This window comes from Ceratotherium simum, chromosome 30 (genome assembly GCF_057802395.1).
Source record: "Ceratotherium simum simum isolate JZ-2026a chromosome 30, ASM5780239v1, whole genome shotgun sequence".
Lineage (NCBI taxonomy): Eukaryota > Metazoa > Chordata > Mammalia > Perissodactyla > Rhinocerotidae > Ceratotherium > Ceratotherium simum.
The window spans coordinates 19,881,438-19,901,952 of NC_141929.1; the positions used below are offsets into that span (position 1 = coordinate 19,881,438).

The 20,515-nt window shown below is 54.4% G+C and overlaps 1 protein-coding gene across 5 annotated transcripts; it reads left to right on the forward strand.

Annotated features, from left to right (window-relative positions):
- The first annotated feature begins 214 nt into the window (after window positions 1–214).
- Window positions 215–20,324, forward strand: ZDHHC1 (zDHHC palmitoyltransferase 1). Of its 5 annotated transcripts, none has more exons than XM_087420106.1 (12): window positions 216–503; window positions 6,892–6,938; window positions 8,333–8,575; window positions 13,250–13,425; window positions 15,066–15,167; window positions 15,550–15,674; window positions 15,771–15,929; window positions 16,198–16,310; window positions 19,134–19,216; window positions 19,457–19,550; window positions 19,672–19,750; window positions 19,825–20,324. In XM_087420106.1, exons 3-12 carry the CDS (start codon window positions 8,333–8,335, stop codon window positions 20,076–20,078), a joined length of 1,428 nt encoding a protein of 475 aa, XP_087276232.1. In that variant the 5' UTR covers window positions 216–503; window positions 6,892–6,938; the 3' UTR covers window positions 20,079–20,324. The 5 variants fall into 5 exon arrangements, with proteins under 5 accessions (XP_087276234.1, XP_087276232.1, XP_087276233.1 ...); XM_004431724.3 differs by having other exon boundaries at window positions 218–503; window positions 19,851–20,324; XM_087420108.1 differs by lacking the exon at window positions 19,457–19,550 and having other exon boundaries at window positions 215–503.
- Window positions 20,325–20,515: the final 191 nt, after the last annotated feature.

Consider the following 20,515-nt stretch of genomic DNA (forward strand, 5'->3'; position numbering starts at 1 on the left):
TGGGCGCGTTTGGGACAAATTAGGATTTCTAAAAGACAAGCTGTGGATTGGGGGGGTGGGGGGGTGTCTTAGAAGAGAAAGGTTGGAAAAGAATGGGGAACGTTCCGACTGGGGCGCTGGCAGGTCTCTGGCGAGCCCCGCTCGGAGCCAGGGTGCTGGCACCAAGTGACGCAGCGCGGTTTGGCCGCTGCGGGGCGCCGTAGCCCGCGCCGTTGCCAGGGGAACGGGCCCAGCGCCGGACGAGGCCCTGCCCGCCTCGGCCTGGCCAGGCGGTACAGCCAGCCCGTTCAAGCCGGAGCCCGAGGACTTGCCAGCCCAACCTCCACCGCGCGGCCCGCTATGGGGCTCCGCTCCGGGGCGCGCCGCCGCCCGGTCCCGGGGACCGTCTCTGCTGCGAGGGTCTGAGCGCGGCCGCCCTGGGGAGGGTGGACGGCCAGGCGCTTGGGCTGAACCGCTGGGTGACCTTGGCAAGGCTGATCTGGCTCGGCCGCCACGACGCGCAGGTGAGGAGCCCCCGCCGCGGTTCGGTTCTCACCTCAAAGCCTGGCCTGAGCCTCGGCGTCGCGGTTGCCGCCGCCCGGCCGGGGTCTGCGCTCGCCTTGGCCTGGAGCCCGCGGTCTGGGCTCCAGGGACCAGGCAGAGGGCGGGGCTTCCTTCTAGCATTCATCAGGTTCACAGATCTGCACTGAGCGCCTGCTGTGTGCCAGGCTCTGTGCCAGGCACGGGGCCACGGAGGGCTCCAAACAGACGCGGCCGGTCGCCAGATACGCAAAGTGATTTCGTGTCAGGATGAATGCTCTGGTGATGAAATGGAGGGCGGTGGTCAGGGAGGGCCTGCTGTAACAGGTGACTTTTAAGCTAAGACCTGGAGGTTGAAAAGGAGCCAGCATTGTGAAGCAGGGTAAGGGTGTTTCTGGAAGAGGGAAAAGCAAATGCAAAGGTCTGGAGGCAGCAAAGTACGATTAAGGAACAGAAAGGATGAGGGGAGCCTTGAAGGATGTGGTGAGGGTTTTAACTTTATCCTAGCAGGAGGAAACCATTGAAGAGTTTTGATGAGTTTCAGGTTTTGAAAAGCTCACTTCACTCTGGCTGCTGTGGGCAGCGTGGTCAGGACAGGGCACACGGGGAAGTCAGTTGAGGGCCATCCTAGTTTTGCCAGTCTAGCTGTGACTCCTAGAAGAACTTATTTAGTCTCTCTGAACCTCAGTGTCCTCATCTGTGAAAATGGGATGTTATTCTGCATGTTGTTTATGAGGGAGAAAGTGAGGGGCCAGCCACATCTGAGACCAATGACTGGAGAGGTCTATGAGAACAGTTTGAAATGATAGGACCTACCTCAGAGAGTTGTGAGGGTTTAGTAAGTGAATTCCCTCAGAGCGCTTAAAGCAGTGCCTGGCGTGGAATAAGTGCCCTCTAAATGCTGGTAATGGTTATTATTATCTTTGGAACACTGTAGGGGAGCAGTGATGGAGGCTTGGATTAGGGTGATGGCAGCAGATATGGTAAGTGGCTTAACTTCCCTTACTGAAGGAGAGCTGGATTTAGAAATGGGTGAGAGGTGGTCCCTGCTTTTGTGGAACTGGTGGTTCATTGAGGGAGAGGGGTTCGTAAACAGATAATCATCAGGAGATGCAATAAAAGCAACACTGGTGCTTAATTAGCCAGGTTTTTTTTTTTTTTTCTCTTACTTTGTTCTGTCACAACTTTGTTCTTAATGACTGTTTCTTGGTGGGTGTTTCTCAAGGCTTCCTCCTACAATCATGTGAGTTGATTTCCTGGTTAAAATCCACAACGCTTGCCTCCACTCATTGACCTTGTTTTTGCTCCGTGTTGCTCCTTCCTTCTTGTCCCCTTTCCTGGGCTTAACTTGAATCCCAAACAATTTGCTTCAGGAGGAGAATGGCCTGGAAGATGTTTGCAGACCATGTCAACTCAGGAATGACTGAGGTTTCAAGCTTTTCTTGCCTTCGCATCAGACTGTTGCATGCTGTTTATGTGAGGAGCCCAGCTGCATCTGAGACTGGTGATTGGCGAGGTCTCTGAGAACAGTTTGGAGTTCCAGTTTATTTTCTGGGAGTTGTTGTGATGTGCATCACTTAGTCAAACTATAGCCACTTCCCAGAATTTTAAGGCCAGAGACTTCTCTGGCATCTGTGGGGGAATTTTAATAAACAAAGTACTTGCCCTTGAAAGTTCTTTTATAAATGATTTTTTGCACTGTAAAGTAGTGTGCACAGTGCAGCATTTTCTTTCAAGCCTCCCTTTAGGTGGTTAAATTGAGCATCTGTTAAATCTTGGTGAAAATTATTTTAAAAGCACATTCTGGGAAAAACCCTGAAAACTTGATTAGAAATATCCGTAGAAAATCACTTGCATGGCAACCATAAATCCTCTAGCAAAAAGAAAAGATGGTTGGGAGCAAAACCTTCCTGTGGTGTGCACCCTCCGTTTGGGTTCTGGAGTCGTGAGGAGCTGAGCTGGCCTTTGGCCGAGGACTGAAACAAGGTTGTGCTCTCTGGTTGTCTGATTCTGGCTTTGACAAAGACCTCCAACAGCTGGTAGGGAGCTCTGCACCTCCTTCTCACAGCTCTGCAGCTGAACGACTCAGAATTGCTTTCAGGAGTGAGAAAGCATTGAACTAAAACCGAGCACTGGTTGCACGATTGTTAGGGAGGATTTCCTTCTCTGTCTGACATGGTACAGGGCTCTGGATCACACGAGCACCTTTGGTCTGCATGGCAGCTCAATGGGGCCAGGAAAGTAAGAGGGAACACTCTTCAGTTATTTATTTGACATAATTTTTTTTTCGAAAGTAGTACATACACATGGTATAAAAAAATTTCAAACAGCACCAAGGAGTACATAGTAAAAGCAAATCTCTTTCACCCCCAGCCACAAGATCTCCTTTTCAGAGGCTGCTCCTGTGTCTGCTTTCTTGCATTTCTTTCCAAACAGAATCTGTGCATATAGGAACGTAGCAAAAACTTTGTTTTTGCTAACTCAGTAGCATGCTCTGCAACCATCCCATCTTGCTTTTCCACTTAACTGTGTATCGAAGGTCATTCCATCCCTCATTGTTTTTGATGTTGGACAGCATTCCATTGTGTGAATGTGCCGTAGTTTATATTGTTTTTTATCCTTTATTATTACAAACAAGACTGCAATGAATCATTGTGTACTTTGTGAGTTTATGTATAAGATAAATACCTAGAAACGGAATGTCTGGGCTCAAGGGTGTATGTGTTCTAAAGTTTGGTAGATATTGCCAAATTGCCTTCCAGCTAACTTTTTGAAAGATGAATAAAGGAGAGACCCAAAGAAGTGGCTCTATGAAATTTGTCCCCCACCCCTGAGTTCCTTGGTCTGTGAGCAGCAGTGCAGGAACCAGAACCAGGCTTTGTCTCCAGGCCGAGCCCTCTTCCCTGGCTCCAACCTGCCTCTCCCCATTGGTGGCTCAGGTCCCCAGGCCCTCCAAGCCCCCACATCAGCCCTGTCATCTCTCCTCTGACGCCTTCACTCTACCCTCCCAGTTCCATGGCCTTCCCCCACAAACCCTCTTTAGTAATTAAATTGATTCTTTCCTGAAATCCTCAGACATCATGTAGGAATGCTGGGATGCCCACAGCCTCTTCAGGGCTTGTACTTTTCACCTCAGTCTGGTTCTTCTGACAATGCCATTCACGAATCTCAGAACAACATTCCTAAATATTTTTTTGGTAGGAGCGGAGGTCGGCAAGAGGGAAGTGGATCAGTCATGTAACTATTCTACATTTCCTAGAGGGGACTTGAAATGTTAGTATTTTGCTCATTTAAATTAGACATGTAAATTAAGGTAGCCTAACCTTATTTTGAAAATGCTGTCTCAGGCTTTTAGTAAGTGAATGTTAACGTAAACAGATTATTGTCATCCTGGCAATGGCCTTCACCTTGTTGGGACAAGGGAGGGGCCCCCCTCTAGCCCGCCTCAGAAGCCAGGTGGGTCCTTGGCTTACCAAGGTGGCAACTACCTTTGGCCATAACCCTCCATGGGGGCCTCTTTGCTCTTGTTTTCCCTCCGTCTCTGCCAGCTTAACTCTGTGGTTTGTTCTGCAGCAGCAGAAGGTACATGAAGAAACTTTTATCAAAGCCCACATACCTCTCAGCCCACCAAGGATGCAGCTGGGGGCATCGAGGGCCAGGGGGCAGCTTGTGGGCTTGACCTCCACCTCCCAACTCCTCCCCAAGCACAGGGCTGCTGGGCTGCTGCCCTCCCTGGGCCAGCCTGCTGTGATGTCACTTCCCCCCATGCCCTTTCCCCTCTTGCTCATGTCCTCCTCCCCACTGTGACTAGAAAGCTTTCTAAAACATCCATCACCTTTATGTCACATCCCTGCTTTAAACTTCCTGTGACTCTCTGTGGCTCTTGCAGCAAGGCCCAAGCTTCCTCACCTGGCCTCCTAGGCCCGGGGGATCTGACCCTGCAGCTCCCCAGGGCCCATGTCTCTCCCCCCCCACCCCTGCTCCTGTGGGCAGGAGCCTGGTCTCATGTGTGTTTACATCCTTAGTGCACACAAGGGGCTGGGCCCCAGTAAGCGCTGACTGCGCCAAAGTGTGAGTGCACAAGCTGGCACGTTGTCCAGGAGCAGGGCTACAGTATCTTTCAATCTGATCTCCTAGAGAAGTGTCTGGGTGTGGTGACAGTGCTTGGTCTTATCTGCGCTTGTGGCCCCGTCTTGGATTCTCTCCTACCCCCAGCCCTTTTATTTTTTGAGGAAGATTGGCCCTGAGCTAACGTCTGTTGCCAATCTTCCTCTTTCTTTTTTCCTTTTTTTCTCCCTAAAGCCCCAGTTCATAGTTGTAGAGTTGTAGCTCTTCTGTATGGGACGCCATCTCAGCATGGCTTGATGAGTGGTGAGTAGGTCTGCGCTGAGGATTTGAACTGGCGAACCCCTGGCTGCCAAAGTGGAACACACGAACTCAACCACTATGTCAACAGGCCGGCCCCCCTGCTGCCCTTTTAATCAAAATCTTTTTTTTTTTTTTTTTTTGTGAAGATGATCAGCCCTGAGCTAACATCCATGCCAATCTCCCTCTTTTTGCTGAGGAAGACTGGCCCTGGGCTAACACCTGTGCCCATCTTCCTCCACTTTATATGGGATGCCGCCACAGCATGGCCTGACAAGTGGTCCATTGGTGCGTGTCTGGGATCTGAACCCAGGCCGCCAGCAGCGGAGCATGTGCACTTAACCACTACGCCACGGGGCCGGCTCTGAATCAAAATCTTTTAGGCCAAAAGAATGTGTGGCCATCAACTCCACAAGGGAAAATGTCATCAGTTGAGTTGGCTGGCCCAGGCTTTTGGGCCAGGTGGCATGCCTGCTGGCCACCTCAGTGTCTATTCTGGAGTGCTGCCACTGCTGCAAGGGACTTAGACCCAACAGCACTGTCCCCTCATCCACAGTGTCATACAAGTGGTATGTCTCTGGGCCAAGGACACCCTGTTTTGGAGTTGGAGCCACCCCCAAGGCTCTTTGTGGGAGGCTACTGGCCTTAGACGGTGACTCCTCCTGCCTCAGGTATCGGGGATGCAGCCGCGCTGGGGGTCCCTGTGGCCACTGTCAGCCTACTCCAGGCAGCAGGGACGTATCAGCCATGTGCCTCTGCTTGTCTCTTTAAATTTTTTTTAATTTTTTATTTTTCTCCCCCAAAGCCCCAGTAGATAGTTGTATGTCATAGATGCACATCCTTCTAGTTGCTGTATGTGGGACGCAGCCTCAGCATGGCCGGAGAAGTGGCACGTCAGCGTGTGCCCGGGATCCGAACCCGGGCTGCCAACAGCGGAGCGCGCACCCAACCCACCAAGCCAAGGGGCCAGCCCTGCTTGTCTCTTTAGAAACTCTCAAGTAGGGCTGTTCAGGTGTGAGGGTGGCAAAAGGAAAGCTAGAACTTAGGGATCCCAGTTCATGGGCCTCCTTCAAGGTAGTTGCTCTAGTGATGGTGTCACTGGAGAACCAATGTGTGAGCCGGGGATTTGTTGCCCGAGCAGAACCACCTAGCTCACCTGTATTCACAGGGCTTGACCTGATGACCTTTGACTATTTCTAAAAATCAAGGACAAAGATTTGCTACCTCTGGGCACATTCAAAATAAAGTGATGCCAGCTTTTTGATCACCTTTGTCACCTTTGATTGGAGGTGAGAAGATTAGAATAATGATCCAGTGGCCCAGCTCTTATGACAATGTGTTCCTTGGGACCACTGACTTAAGAAAGCAACTTCAACCAACCCCATCACTTTGGACATAAACCTCGGAGAATATCAGACGCAGTAGCCTCAGTCTGGAGATGTGAGGACAATCCAGAGGGCTATTTTCAGGTTAATTATAATGTCTACCATTTAGGGAGCATTTATATGTCAGGGTTTTACCTACAGTGTCGCTGATCTATACACAGCCCTAGGTAGGATCCCCACCCCTTTTTCAGATGAAGAAACTCAGGCCACTCAGCTAGTTAATGCAGAGCAAGGACTTGAACTTTTTCCTCCAAAGCTGGGGCTCTTTATTCACCTTTTGCTGCTGCTTATTGAAGACAAACAAATGACCAAAGGATTCTAGTTGAGTCCCTGGGAGAAAACTAAGGTCACTCCATTTAGCTCTGAGATGAGGCTACTCGGAGGTGACTTCAGATATGCCAGGCTTGGCTTACAGGAGGCTCTGAGCCTCGGGCAGGATGAAGGGCAGAGTGGCTAAGTGGGAATGTCCAGCATAATAGCCAGTGGGCAGGGGGAGCTGGGGTGGGGGGGTATAGGTGCATGGTGGCTGTGTGGGTTGAAGGCAGGGCAGAGTGGGCCAGATGGCTTCAGGTGGACTAGGATTCCACACCATTTACCGTGCCCGCATTTCCTTTTATTTCAGATGTTTTCAAGTCAGCAAACATTTACTGAGCACCTCCTGTGTACAAGGTGTGTTCTGGGTGCTTGGAGGAGGGATGTGGGGAACAGAGGTGAATGAATCACAGTATGTTTGCTGCCCTGGCATAACAGGGAGGCACACTTGGGGATGGCAAAGTGTTCCAAATGGCAGAGTGACTTGCGCAATAAAGACTGAGCGTGAGGGCCCCCTGACTCCGCCTGGGGCATCAAGGAAAGCTTCCTGGATGAGGTGACCCTTGTGGTGGGCTCTGAAAGTCAAGTCACATTTTGTTGGGCTGAGAAGTGAGGAAGGTGTTCCAGGCAGATGTGCTGAGGGGGGTCTGCCATACCCTTTGGCTTAGTCAGACTCCCTGGCCCACGGGCACAGGCTCCTGAAAGGAGAGTCCAACTGCCAGGGTTTTGTCCCTAGCTCCTGGCCTTCCTGCCAAGAGCTCCAAGTTGGCCTGTCTCCCCCAGTATGGCGCTGCCTGCTCAGGCTCTGGTCCCACCTCAGGCCCAGAGGAGACCGGGAGTGGGGCTCTTTCTCCTGTAATGACAGGCCCACCCTGCCTGGCCTGCATGTAACTTTGGCCACCAGGCCAGCTCTTGGGCTGAAGGATGGCAGGGTGGGGGTGGGAGTGCTGCCATCTGGTGGTCTGGCTCTGGCTGAGGCCTGGCCTTCCCTGAGCTCCCTTAAATGAGTCAAAGGGCATCAGCCCACCTTTCTGTTTTCAGTGCACCAGGCCCAGATTTACTTAGAGAAATGTGGTCATTTCTGCTGCTGGAGGGAACCAAGGAGGAATTCTCCCCTCCCTCTTGTGTACTGGCTCCTCCCTAGCCAAGAAGCCTCAGGCAGGCCTTCTGAGGCACAGGGGAGATCGTTCAGGGTCCCCTAGTCCTAAAGGGATTACATGCTTGCCAAGGGGTAGAGGCCAGATCCCCCTTCTGAGCACCCCCACTCCCTGTTTCCCTTAGCAAAGGGTAAGGGGACCCTCTCTGACACTTGCATTTGGGCCTCAGGACAGAGGTGACTAATCCTAACAGAATCAGCATGTGTTCTCATCGCTCTGGCCTCAGCCTGATATTGTTACCAGATGAGAACATGTCTTATTGGGTTTAACTTTGATGGCTGTGGAGACAGCACTTTGAGTAACAGGCAGCCACACTGTGTCCTGAATAAACCCTGCACGCTTCTACCTTGTCCTGGCCAGAGCTGGGGCCAGAGCTTGTTCTGGGGCTTGGAGACCAGCATCCCACTGCCACCCTTCCCCACTGCACGTCTTTGTCATGCTAGGGCCCCTGGTTCCCCTGCAGAGTAGCTGGGAGATGGCTTCCTGTCCCAGCCTGCTCCTCCCCTGCTGAAACCTGGCTGCAGGCGTGGGGCTCTGGGCTCCAGCCCGGGCTGGCTCAGGCTAATGCTCTTTCTACTCTTTCTCCCTCTGGAGATGAACATCTGCAACAAGCCCTCCAACAAGACAGCCCCTGAGAAGAGTGTATGGACAGCACCCGCGCAAGCCAGCCGACCCTCCCCGGAGCTGCACAGCCAGCGATCCCGTCGGAATGGGTGGAGCTGGCCCCCTCACCCGCTCCAGATTGTGGCCTGGCTGTTATACCTCTTCTTCGCTGTGATCGGCTTTGGGGTCCTTGTTCCCCTCTTGCCTCACCACTGGGTGCCTGCTGGCTATGCTGTATCCTTGGGAAAGTGTGGGGCTGGTGCGTGGAAGAGTGAGGGCAGTGGATGGAGGGACACGGCAGAGGCCTGAAGCTGGGCTTCAGAGCCTCAGATTGTGCAGGTGGGCCCTGTCTCTGCCTGGGGGGACCACCTACCTACTTGCCTGGCCTCCAACCCCCATCTGACCCCTCTGCCTGATGAGGTGAGCCGACAGACCTAATGTACCTTGGAGCATTTGAAGCCCCACACAGATGGGAACCTCATCAACTGAGGTACCGCAAGAGCAATTACAGAAGGGAGCCTTAAAGCTCTCTTTAAGCTAATTGTGTGCAGAACTCAACAAGGGATAAATTGGAGAGTCATTATTTCACTTACAAAAGAATTTTTTACTTTTCAAAAATAGTCATGGTAGAATTCTTTTACATAGCAAGTTTCTTGGTATATTTATTTATTTATTTTTAAAAGATTTTATTTATTTATTTTCCCCCCAAAGCCCCAGTAGATAGTTGTATGTCACAGTTGCACATCCTTCTAGTTGCTGTATGTGGGACGCGGCCTCAGCATGGCTGGAGAAGAGGTGCGTCGGTGCGCGCCTGGGATCCGAACCCGGGCCGCCAGCAGCAGAGTGCGCGCACTTAACCACTAAGCCACGGGGCCGGCCCTCTTGGTACATTTAAAATGTGGTTTTATTTACGGACAGATTATTATGCTGTACCCAGAACTGTTCAGGAGCTCATTGATTTTGTAAATCAGAACCATTTAGAGTGAGGTTGAATTGACAACTGGAGGGATAAAGATGCCCTGGAAGCTCTTGGAAACAGTGACAAACATGAACTTGCAGGAGCCTAGTGGTGTGACTGCCCCAGCCCTGGCCACAACCCCCAGGAGCAGAGGATGTGGGTGCAAGGCTGGGAGATTAGGGTACAGCAGGTGGCCATGTGCCCCTGTTCCGAGGGTACCCGTGACAGTGTGCCCTGATGTATATGCTTCATGGAGATGATTCCTTGGGCCTCTGGGGGTGGAGGGCTAGGGTGAGCTAAAGGAGGTTAGCAGGGATGAACTTGAAAGTCTCGGGCATGGTCAGCAGCTGAGCTTGGTCCTACCTCTTTCCTTTCAGGGCTGCACAAAGCTGAGCAGCTTCTGCCGGCTCTCTGGGGCTCAGCCTCCTCCTCTATCTGACAGGAAGAGTTCTGCCTGCTTCCTAGGGTGGGGACAAGGAACATGCAAAGATGTGTGTGTGAGCACCAGAATGCATGAGTTATAAGTGTGAGCATGCTCTCTTGGGAAACTGCAGAGCCCTGGGCTGGTGAGTGGCAAGGGCAGGTGTGTGGAGAAGGTCTCTAGAGAAGGTTGTCATCCTCAGACATCAGCGGTGTCATTGAAGGGCTTCCTGGTTCACTAGGGCGCAAGGCCTAGTCATCAGCTCTGTAAATGGAAAACTGGATTTTCCCTGAGGTGACCAACAATATAACTTAGTCAGTTCTATTAAGTAGACTATTTCATGGAACATTCCTCTCATGATCTGGACTGGGCACATCGCTCACTCCGGATTACCTGGGTTTCTCCCATCATGGTACCTAGGAAGCCCAGTTAATAACCACGTGGTTTGGAGTGAGTAGAATCAGAGCAAATAACAGTAAATAAGAGTAACTAGCTTTTATTGAGCACTTATATGTGCCAGGCACTGTGCCAATCCTGTACATGGATTATCTCATTCAGTCCTCATAATAATATGTAAGGAAGGTATTCTCCCCACATTTACTGATGAAGAAATTGGGGCTCAGAGAGATTGACTTCCTGAGGTCACACAGCTGGTACTCAGTGAGGCCCAAGGGGCTGCTCAGGCAGCCTGACTCGGAGGCAGTGGGATGGTTTGGGGATCATTGCTTTGGGCAGTGTGGAGGCTCACAGAGCCACCTGGTCTGGCACCCCATTTCCAAGCTTGGATAGTCTTCCTTCTGCAGGCTCCCTCAGGGCCCCTGAGGAATGAGGTAGGGTAATGGTGTGTACCAGGTACCCACCTTGGGCCTGGAACTGGCCTGGGCCCTACGTTGCAAAGATGAGTAAGTCAGGGCCCCAGCCGTGGGGTGCTCAGCCTCCAGCTGGAGGAAAGCCTTGTAGATTGGAGATCGTCATGTGGTAAGTATCGGGGTAGGGGCTCATACAGCAGACTATGGGTGCAGGAGGAGGGCCGTCTAGATCAACATCACCATGGCCCCAGATGCACACCTGCTGCTCACAGCTCCCCTCCTGCCCTGCGCCGGCCTCTCCAGGTACTCTTAGCTCTACCCCTTTCCTTCATCACCTCTATCCAGTCAGTCATCAGGCCCTGTTGATTTTACCTCCTAAATAGCTATTGAATCGGCTCTCTATTTCTCCCCATTGCCATCTGCCTCTCTTGCCTAGATGACCATTTCGTTTCCAAACAGGTCTCCCCACACACACTGTCACTCTGGCCAGTCCATCTATGTCTCTGCAGCCAGAGTGCCCTTTCAAAAATCAAATCTGATAAAGTTGCTCCCTAGCTTAACATCCTCTAATGGCTTCTTCCTGCCTTAAGGAATGAGGTTCAGGATCCTCAAGGCTCTCCACGTTCTGAACCTTGCCCGTCTGCTTAGCCTCTTCTTATATTATTTCCTCTGTTGTTTTCTGTTGCGATAACAGTGGTCTCTTCCTGGAAGCCCCTTGCCCTTCTCTCCACCCCAACACCAAGCCAAGTCAGAAGTCAAGAACTGGCAGCCCATGGGCCAGTTTGGCCTACAGATTTTTCTTTTTTAATTGAGGGATAATTAACACACAAAATAGATCTTAAGCTTTCCTTCGGCAGGTGTGTTTTAAACATTATTTATTTCCTTGTCAACGTTTAGAAAATGAGAGACCTCATGTGAAAAAACAGATTCCTGGTTCCTTTTGAAAAGCCAGAATTGGTGACATGGGCCCTCTTTCTTGCATGGCAGCAATGAGCTGAGCTGGAACCACACGCCAGCCACCCCTCTGGTTGGGACTCTGCTTGCTCTTGGTACCCAGCCAGGCCCCCTTTCCTCTTTACATTCCCTGCCAGGTCCCTGTTATCTGTTCTTTTCCAAGTCTCAGCTGAGACGATACTTCCTCAGGAATACTTCTTCATCCCTTCAGACTAGATGAGGTTGCCCAGTTGGAAACTCACACAGTCCCAGTGACTTTCTTCATTATAATCAACCCATTATTTGATTAATGTCTGTGTTTCCCACAAGACTGTAGGCTCCTTGGGGCTAGGGACCAAATCTGTCTTGCTTCTGCCATATCCCTCAGTGCCTAGTGTAGAGAAAGACCTCGGTAAACAGTTGAATGAATGAACCAGGGGGTGGGGATGGGAGAGCAGGCAGGAAACTAAACATTTGCCCACGTTCAGTGTGTCTGAAGAGAGGCTGGAATGGTGAGGAGGAGTGGTTGGTGATCAGAGAGGTTTGAGAGGAGCCAGAGCGAAAGGGGCCTTGGCACTGAGCTGAAGAAGAGGAAACTTTAGCTTGAGAGCCATTGAGACCCATTGTAGAAGTTTAAGCAGGCAAGGCTTTAGATTTAAGTTTTTCAAAACTTGAACTTCAAGACAAAGTGAAGGGCAGACTCAAGGGGACCCAGACAGGAGGAGCAGAGTCGGGAGACTATGGAATAACCCAGGCAAGAGGTGAGGGCCTGACCCACAGCCAGGGCCGTGGGATAGAGAGGTTGTGATGGGTTGTGACTGTCTCTTTCAGCTATGGTATAGCACGTTAGGGTGGAGCCTGGCTCATGCAGACATGTACGGAAATTGGCTGCTGGTAGGAGGAAGAAGGGAGAAAAGGGTGTTGGATAGCTGATCGATGGAGGATGAATGATGGAGGGATGATGTCTGCCTGGCTAGCAAGAGGATGGATGGATGGATGGAGAGAGCGAGGGAGGGTGGATGGCTGCCTGGGTAGAATCTATTGGTGAATTTTTACACGTTCAGACTTTGCGCCAAGTTGTCAGCATACTCATCTCTAGCATTTGGTTCAATCACTGAGCAGGTAGGTCCTGGAAGATCTGTGTTTCAACTCCAGGAATTAGCCATGCTACCCCTGGCCAGGTCCTGAATGTGTCAGGCCATCCCAGGTGCTCAACCCCGGACCTCCAAGTACCTGGACTCCAGGTCGGGGAGGTGGTAGGTATATGAGGCCCTGTCTGCAAGTGATGCTCCATCTGGCCCAGCTTCTGGGAGAGGATGGCTGCTTCCCTCTCAGAGCTGACTTCCTATGAAAGCAAGATAAACTAACTTAGAACCTATATTTTGGGTCTCTCAACTTTAGAGGATGATCTCTTTCAGTCTCACTTCACCATTTAGAATCTGAAACCAGATTAGATTCTGATGTAAGACCAACCTCCAGGGCCTGCACCAGGCCTGGAGCAGTGAGGCCAGAGCCCTGTGTTTGGGCCCCTCAGTGGCAGCAGGCAGTGCTGGCTTGTGAGCTCCATTACCAGATGGCCCTTCTCTTCTTCCATCTCGGGCACAGGTATGCTGCAGAGGTCTGACAAGGAAGCTCTTCTGGGGGCCGGAGGTAGGAAGAGGCACAGGCAGAGGGTCTCTGCATGAGGGAGTTGCATGGAGGTACAGAGCAGTTCTCTGGCCACAGGAAGCAGGGGTGGGGCTCCCAGCTGGCAGAGTGTGGAGTGAGTCTTTAACCTGCTGGGCCAGTGCATGGGCGCCATCTTTGCCGGCCACCTTGTGGTGCACCTGACTGCTGTCTCCATTGATCCAGCGGATGCCAACGTGCGGGACAAGAGCTACGCAGGGCCCCTGCCCATCTTCAACCGCAGCCAACACGCACATGTCATCGAAGACCTGCACTGCAACTTGTGCGATGTGGATGTGTGAGTGCGTGTGGACTGAGGGTGTGTGCGGCGATGAATATTCCCTGGGAAACTGCCAGCAGGAGCTCAAGGCAGAGAGGGGCATGCCCAGGGCCTTACAGTCATCCTGATGCCTCAGAACCGTCATGTTTTACACAGTCCAGGATCTTGATGCAGTGACGTAGAATTGGGTGAAAGAGAAGGTGAGGAGAAGGTGACCGGAAACAGAAGATTAGGAATAGCATTTCCAGCAGTTAAAGTAGGAAACATTTGGCAGTGCCACAAACATTTCTAATGACTAACTCTGCCAGTAACACCCCCTCCCGCCCATTTCTCACAAGCATTCCCAGATATAGGCGAGGAGGGGAGTTAATGCTTGAGTACTTACTGTCTGCTAAGCAGCATCTTTCTCGATTCACAGAGGAGGAAGAGCCTAATGCTCAGAAAGGCTAAGAGGCCTGCTTGAGGTCATATGACTATTGGGCAGCAGAGCCAGATTCACAACTCAGCCTACCTGGCCCCCGAGCCAATACTGTTATCCTCATTTACCCATGAGGAATCTGAGGCCCAGAGAGGCCAAGTGACTTGCTTTAGGTCACACTGCTAGTATGGAGAGGAGTCAGAATGTGCTGAGCCCATACCCCCTTGGCTGGTCCAGACTACTTCCCTAAGACCCTCCCCACCCTCCTGGAGCTTCCCAGTCTCCCGGCCTCAGGTAGGGGATCGGGGATGGGGGTCTGGTTCAAGGCCAGCTCCCCACTTCTAATCTTAAGACCCAGGCAGGCTGTTGAAGGGGGTCTGTCCACAGGACAGAGAAAGAGCCAGCAGCATTAAGGCGCTGAGGACTTGGGCATTAGGCCATCCTTTCCTTCACTAGGCACCAGTCAGCATGTTCATTATTCCTCAGTGGATGCTCTGGCAGTTGCTGCCCATTCCAGGGCTCCGTTCTGTTCTGTGGGGGGAGGGTCACAACTCACTCTTCCACATTCCTTTGGGCTTCCCTGGTCCCTCTCTAGGGCTGGGAGACTCTGGTTTGCATTCCTGATGTGGCCTCACCTCATCTGACCCCCTGTAGCGAACTGCCTAATGCTTACCCAGATGTCAGCTTGCTTCTCTTCCTTTGGCTCCCTTTGGATTAGCCCGGATAGACTGAGGTTTTCTGGAAGAATGCCAGAAAAAATTCCCATAGACTGGCAGGGAAACAGGGACTCAAAAAGTGAAGATGTCAGCGAGAAGCAACGCAGGCCCTGGGCCCAGCAGCCTTGCTCTCTTTCACTTCCTGGCCCCACACCTGCATCGTCTCCTGTCTCGGTGCAGGGGTCCTTGCTTGGAAAGGAAGGCCCATTTCCGTTTCACACCACCATTAGCCGGGTGCGCAGTCCCACAGTGGGACAGTATAATGCCCCTCTACCGCGCCGCCCGCCTCTGGGTCCCGGCTCTTCTGAAGCGCTGCCTCTTCCCGGTGCCCCGCCGCGCAGTGCCGCGAGAGGGCGCGCGCGCTCCCCGTCACCGCGCTCCGCTGTCGGGCGCGGGGCGCCTGGTGGGTACCCTGCTCTGTGCCCGGCGCTCCAGTCCTCCGCGGACCCTGCCGCGCCAGCCAGACCGGGCGGCGAAGGGTGGGACGAACCGGCCGACCGCACTGTGCCCCCTCCCCCCCGCAGGAGCGCTCGCTCCAAGCACTGCAGCGCCTGCAACAAGTGCGTGTGCGGCTTCGACCACCACTGCAAGTGGCTCAACAACTGCGTGGGCGAGAGGAACTACCGGTGAGAGCGGGGCCTGGGCCTCATGGGTGCCTAGGGATGCGCGTGTGTGAATGCGTGAGCAACGGACCTTGAGCCTGCATTTGGGGCGGGGCGGGGCGGGGACTGGGGTGCTTGGAGGACCTGTGCGCTGGTGTGCATTAGTGTGTGTTGGTCTGAGGGTGATGCTCTTAATGGCTGCTGCCTGGGACAATGAGGATAGGTTTGGGGTCTTCCTCCTTTTGGCCCAGGGAAAGGTGGGGAGTCTGATGGGGTGGCAATCCATCTCACCTTTGCCATAAGCCTTTGGGTTCGTGAGGAGTTGGGGCTGTAGGCCTTTCTGAGCTCTGGGCCCTTACCCAGCTGGAGCACCCGGGTGCTGACAGCTGCCCCCGGCTTGGCCCAGGCTCTTTCTACACAGTGTTGCGTCTGCCTTACTGGGTGTCCTGCTCCTTGTGCTGGTGGCTACTTATGTCTTCGTGGAGTTCTTTGTCAACCCTATGCGGCTGCGCACCAATCGCCACTTTGAAGGTCAGTCTGGGCTCCAAGCCCACTCCCACCGCCCAGTCCTGGGCCCATTCTGGTCACTGGTCGTAGCCCTGGCTGAGTACAGTCTGTGCCTTGCAGTCCTGAAGAATCACACGGATGTGTGGTTCATGTTCCTGCCTGCTGCCCCTGTGGAGACCCAGGCTCCTGCCATCCTGGCCCTGGCTGCCCTACTCATCCTTCTGGGCCTGCTCTCCACAGCCCTGCTTGGCCATCTGCTCTGTTTCCACATTTATCTCAGTAAGTGCCCCTGCATAAATACCCACATACCTACACCTGCCTTGCCTGGGGTAGGGGTCCCTAGGTTGCATGGCAATACCCACTTGGGCTGTGAAGCCCTGAAGCCATGCCCCTTCCCAGTGCTGGTTCTTTGTTGTAGCCTGGTCTCACTCCATGGCTTAGTGTATGTGGGGACAGTGGTTTCAACCTGGGGTTGGGTACCCTCCCTCACCTTCTGAACTCCAGGATCCCTTTTCCACTGCACTGAGCCCTCTCCTCACCCCCTCAGTGTGGCACAAGCTCACCACCTATGAGTACATCGTGCGGCATCGCCCACCACAGGAGGCAAAGGGGGCCCACAGGGAGCTCAAGTCATGTCCCCCCAAGATGCGGCCCATTCAGGTATAGAAGTGGCCCAAAGGGCTGAGGGGGTGGGAGATGGGGCCTGGATGTGGGAGTGGTGGGGGGCTGTATAACGAGCAACCCATGATGAGACAGGGCTAAGGGAAGTGGACCTGGAACAGCAGCTGGGGTAGGGGTACTGAGGGCAGCAGGAGCGAGGCCGAGCCTCTGCTGAGCACATGCCTGCTTGCTCAAGTGTGGTCACAAGCCAGAGGGTTTCCCCGACCCCATGTACGCGCCTTTCCAGGCTCCACGCATGTGCTGGAGGGCGTGGAACGTAGGAGCCTGGAAGCGGCCAGGTTGGGGCTACAGAAGAGAGAGGGATGGACCAGCGACTGGGTCACTAGGATGGAGCCATCAGTTCTTTCCACCAGGGACCCTGAGCACTTATGCCCATTACCCTATTTAATCCTTAAAATAGCCTGTAAGGCAGGTAATGTTATCGTACCCATGTTGCAGATGAGCATATTGAGGCCAAGAAAGGTTAAACAAGCTGGGTCTGGGAAGAGTTAAGGTCTCGACACTCTGAAGCAGGAACCTTCCAGCCCAGGCTCGAGCCTGGACAGCCCAGCTGCTGACCAGCCTATCCCCATTCCCACGCCCCATGGCTTCCTGAGGTCAGCAGCTGGGGGTGGGGGTGGTCTAGTCCTTGGAGCCCCCAGGGACTGGGAAGGCAGGGGGCCCAGGCAGGCCTTGCTGGGAAGGCTGAGCTCTGGATCCCAAGTCCTCATGGCAACTGGACACAAACACAGGCTGGTGGGTGGATTGGGGGAGGGCTTGGGACCCTGCCTCTCCTGTTCTCATTGCCAGTGGTGGGCCAGGCTGCCAGGCCTGGGCAGGCCTGGGGGAGTGCTGGCTGTTGGTGGAGACCCCCCACCATACCACCGTGTACCTGCCCTGGTGCTGGGCACTGAACCCATGTAAGCACAGTGGCAGCCATCCTGGGAGTGGGTATCATCCCCATCCCGACTTCACAGAGGAGACTGAGGCTCAGAGAGGTAGGCAAGAGACTTTCTTAAGCTTCACAACCAGTGCCCATTGAGGCCAGGCTGGCCCTGGGATGCCCAGACTTGAGGGCTCTGGACCCCTGCCCTTTAGTCATTGCCTGCCTAGAATTTGGAACCAGCTGTGCCAGCAGCAAGGGCATTTAATATCATCTGCAAATTACCTGAGGGAGGCCTCCCCAGGGGGTGGAGGGCTGTGCTTTTCCCATTGTACAGAGGAGAGAGCTGAGGCTGAGAGGTGCCAAGTACCATTCAGAAATGTGCAAATATTGAAGGTCTCCACGAGGATCCTAGGGACAGCTGTGATGAGGGGAGGGGAGTTTGAGTGGGGACACCCTGGTGACACCCTCAGACTTCCCCAGCTGGCTAGGACCTGGCTTCTGTCCCATCCTGGCCCCTCAGGCTTCTGGGACCATCCTCTACTGCTGCTCCCCCCCGCCTTCTGGAGCCCAGGGGCACTAGGGTAGGATTTGCCCCTCTCTGCTGGGCCCTGGAGGGGTGCTGAGTTCACACTGGGGAAGAGGAAAGATGTTGGGGGAGCATTACCTTGAGGTCCCAGTCCTTGTGACTGGCCTCTGACCCCTTCCTCTTTCCCAGGGCTCCTCTGGCTGGCTCCCCCACACTCCTCCACACAGGGCCAGCCTGGGCAGAGGTTGGGCATGGGGCTTACCGCCGGCTTCAGTCATTGCATCTGTGCAGCCAGCCCATGGCCGGCTGGGCTCTGTCCCCTAGACCTGCTAGGGCCTCACAAGGCAGCCTCCCCACCCCCACCCTGAGAAGGAATGCGGGAGGGGCCCTATTCTGGAGCCGTTGCCCCCAAACATAGGCTTGTTTTAGAGACGGTGTTGCTGTTACAGTGTCATCTCTGCATTAGTCAGGACGCCTGGGTCTCCTTGGAAACAGCTGCCAAGCAGGCGACAGCTGTCCAGGTGCCCTCCCCCTAGTCCAATGAGGGCGGGGTCTCATGATCTAGGCTCCGCCTCACACTCTCTGCACTACGCGGTTCCAGGGCTGGCTTTTTCCTGGTTTTTGTTTCCTCACCTGCAGTCTTGGTGGACATAGCCCGGGCGAGTCCTGCGTGCTGGAGTGCAGGCCTAGCCCACGCCTGCAACCTCCTGGCTTCAGGCCCCTTCACTTTCAGGGGTTGGGTCCCACTTCCAGGGTCAATGTAGGGATCAACGAGTAAACAAGACACAGAACTCGCCCATAAGCCTGGTCCCATATGGGGCTGCAGCACTGTTTTTTCCACCATGTACTGCCTTCTCTTTTGGGGTAGGTGTGGGGGAGCCTGCGCACCGCCTGCTCCCCCAGCAGCTGAGATTGTGGCAGCTGCTGTGAGGACTCAGCTCTGCTGGAGCTGCCGAGCTTGGGTGCACACTCCAGCATGTGAACAGCTGCCTGGTCTCCCAGGCAGGGAAAAAAATTGGTTCTGAGACTAGAGCCCCGAGACTAGGAGAGGGCAGCTCTTTGAGCCTCTTCCTCACCCCCATCCCCCTTGGCCAGAGCAGCTCTAGACTGGGTGCATTGGACTCATGAGGCTGGAGGCTTCCTGGAGGAGGTGGAGTTTGACTAGATGAAGTGAGGAGGAGGCCAGGATGGGGTAAGGTCCAGAAATGGGTGTTTTAATCCTCATCTTGCAGAGGGGGTTTTCCCAGCATAGCCGGGAAGCCTGGAGGAGGACAGCCCTAGACCTCTGTGCCCAGACCTCTCACAGAGGCCAGTGAGGGGGTGTTGTGTCCGGGACAGGGTGGGCTCAGGACCCAGAAGGCCCTGGATCCACACGTGGCCTGCCAGCCTCCCTGACCCCCACCTTCCCCAGGAGATGGAGTTCTACATGCGGACCTTCAGCCATGTGCGCCCAGAGCCCCCTGGCCAGGCTGGGCCTGCTGCAGTGAGTGCCAAGTGAGTGTGACTTTGGTGTGTGCCACCTGGACATCTCCCATTGGCATGGTAGGGCCATCCGAGTTGGGAGAAAGGGGGTAGGCCAAGGCACAGGTCTGGGTCCAGCCCAGCGTGGCCTTGGACAGATCAATGCCCCTTTCTATTGTCTGCTAGGAAGGGAGGCTTATTTCAGGACCTCCAACGGGGTGGGATTTGAGGGAACAACAGCATCCAGAGCTTACCTTCTGGCTTCCCCCTCAGTCCCTCCCGGTTCCTTGCCACCCTCGGCCAAGTGGAGCCTCCACCGCCCTCCTCCCCAGAGACTCTGGCTCTGCCACCCCAGATCCGACCCCAGGTAGGGGGGACTGCGCTCGGCCCCTTGCCCAGGTGGAAGGAGAGGGGAAAGAAGCCTTTAACCCGCCCCACTCCTCTGCTACTTTTGGCGATGTTACTCAGGCTCCCGCCTGTCTCTGCAGAAAAAGAGGAAGCGGTGCGTGTATAAGGTGCCGACTTCTGGGGCGTTGGACCGGGAGCCCCCGCTGCCCAGGCTGCCGGGTGAGCGCCCCTTCCTGACCGGATCCTGCTCGGGAAGCTCCAAGGTAGGGCGCCGAGTGAGTCGCAGCCTCTAGTCTCACTTTCTCTTGCACCCCCTCAGGGCCCCAAGCCCTGGGCCGCCGCTCCAGCTCGTCGTCGGATTCCGCGGACCCCAGCCCGGTGCACGATGCTGGCCCTGCAGGTGCCTACCACTCGGCATCAGCCGAGTCCATGGACGAGATTCCAGTGGCGCAGACGCGCCTGGGCAGCGCCGCTCTGGCCGCCTCTGAGGGCAGAGGCCGAGAGCCCGAGAGGGTGCTGCAGGTGCGTGCGCCCGCCGTTTTCGTGAGCTCGAGCAGCGGCAAGCCTGGGGCACGGGGCAGCCCAGAGGCCGGCCTGGTTTAGCTGGGTCGAGAGGCAGGAGGGCAGAAGAGGCGCGGCCGGCCCACTCTCTATGCAACAACCCCACCCTCCCCGCACCGAGTGCACTTTAGGGGCCCTTACGGCTGGCGGGATCGGTCCCCTCCCCTACAACTCAGCAATACCCGCCCCACTGGCCATGATGCTCCAATAAACTTTTTTATGCTTTTGCGGACTTAGTGCATACTTTCTTAATGGAAAGGGTCACGGGCCCTCCTGGAGCTGGACCATTACCAGTGTCCCTAAGGGTAGAGGGTGGGGGTGGAGGTGGGGGTGGGGGTGGGCCCCCCCGAACAGTGGGTGGCCACCCAGATTGTCATATGGAGGTACGCGAGGACCCGAGGCGCTCAGGTATGGGGTTCCTGG

Coding starts and splice junctions, on each gene's coding strand:
- ZDHHC1 (XM_087420105.1), top strand. CDS start 8,303: ATGCTCTTTCTACTCTTTCTCCCTCTGGAGATGAACATCTGCAACAAG. Junction 15,168..15,549: donor GTGGGCGAGAGGAACTACCG/GTGAGAGCGGGG, acceptor GGCTTGGCCCAG/GCTCTTTCTACACAGTGTTG. Junction 15,675..15,770: donor CACCAATCGCCACTTTGAAG/GTCAGTCTGGGC, acceptor TGTGCCTTGCAG/TCCTGAAGAATCACACGGAT.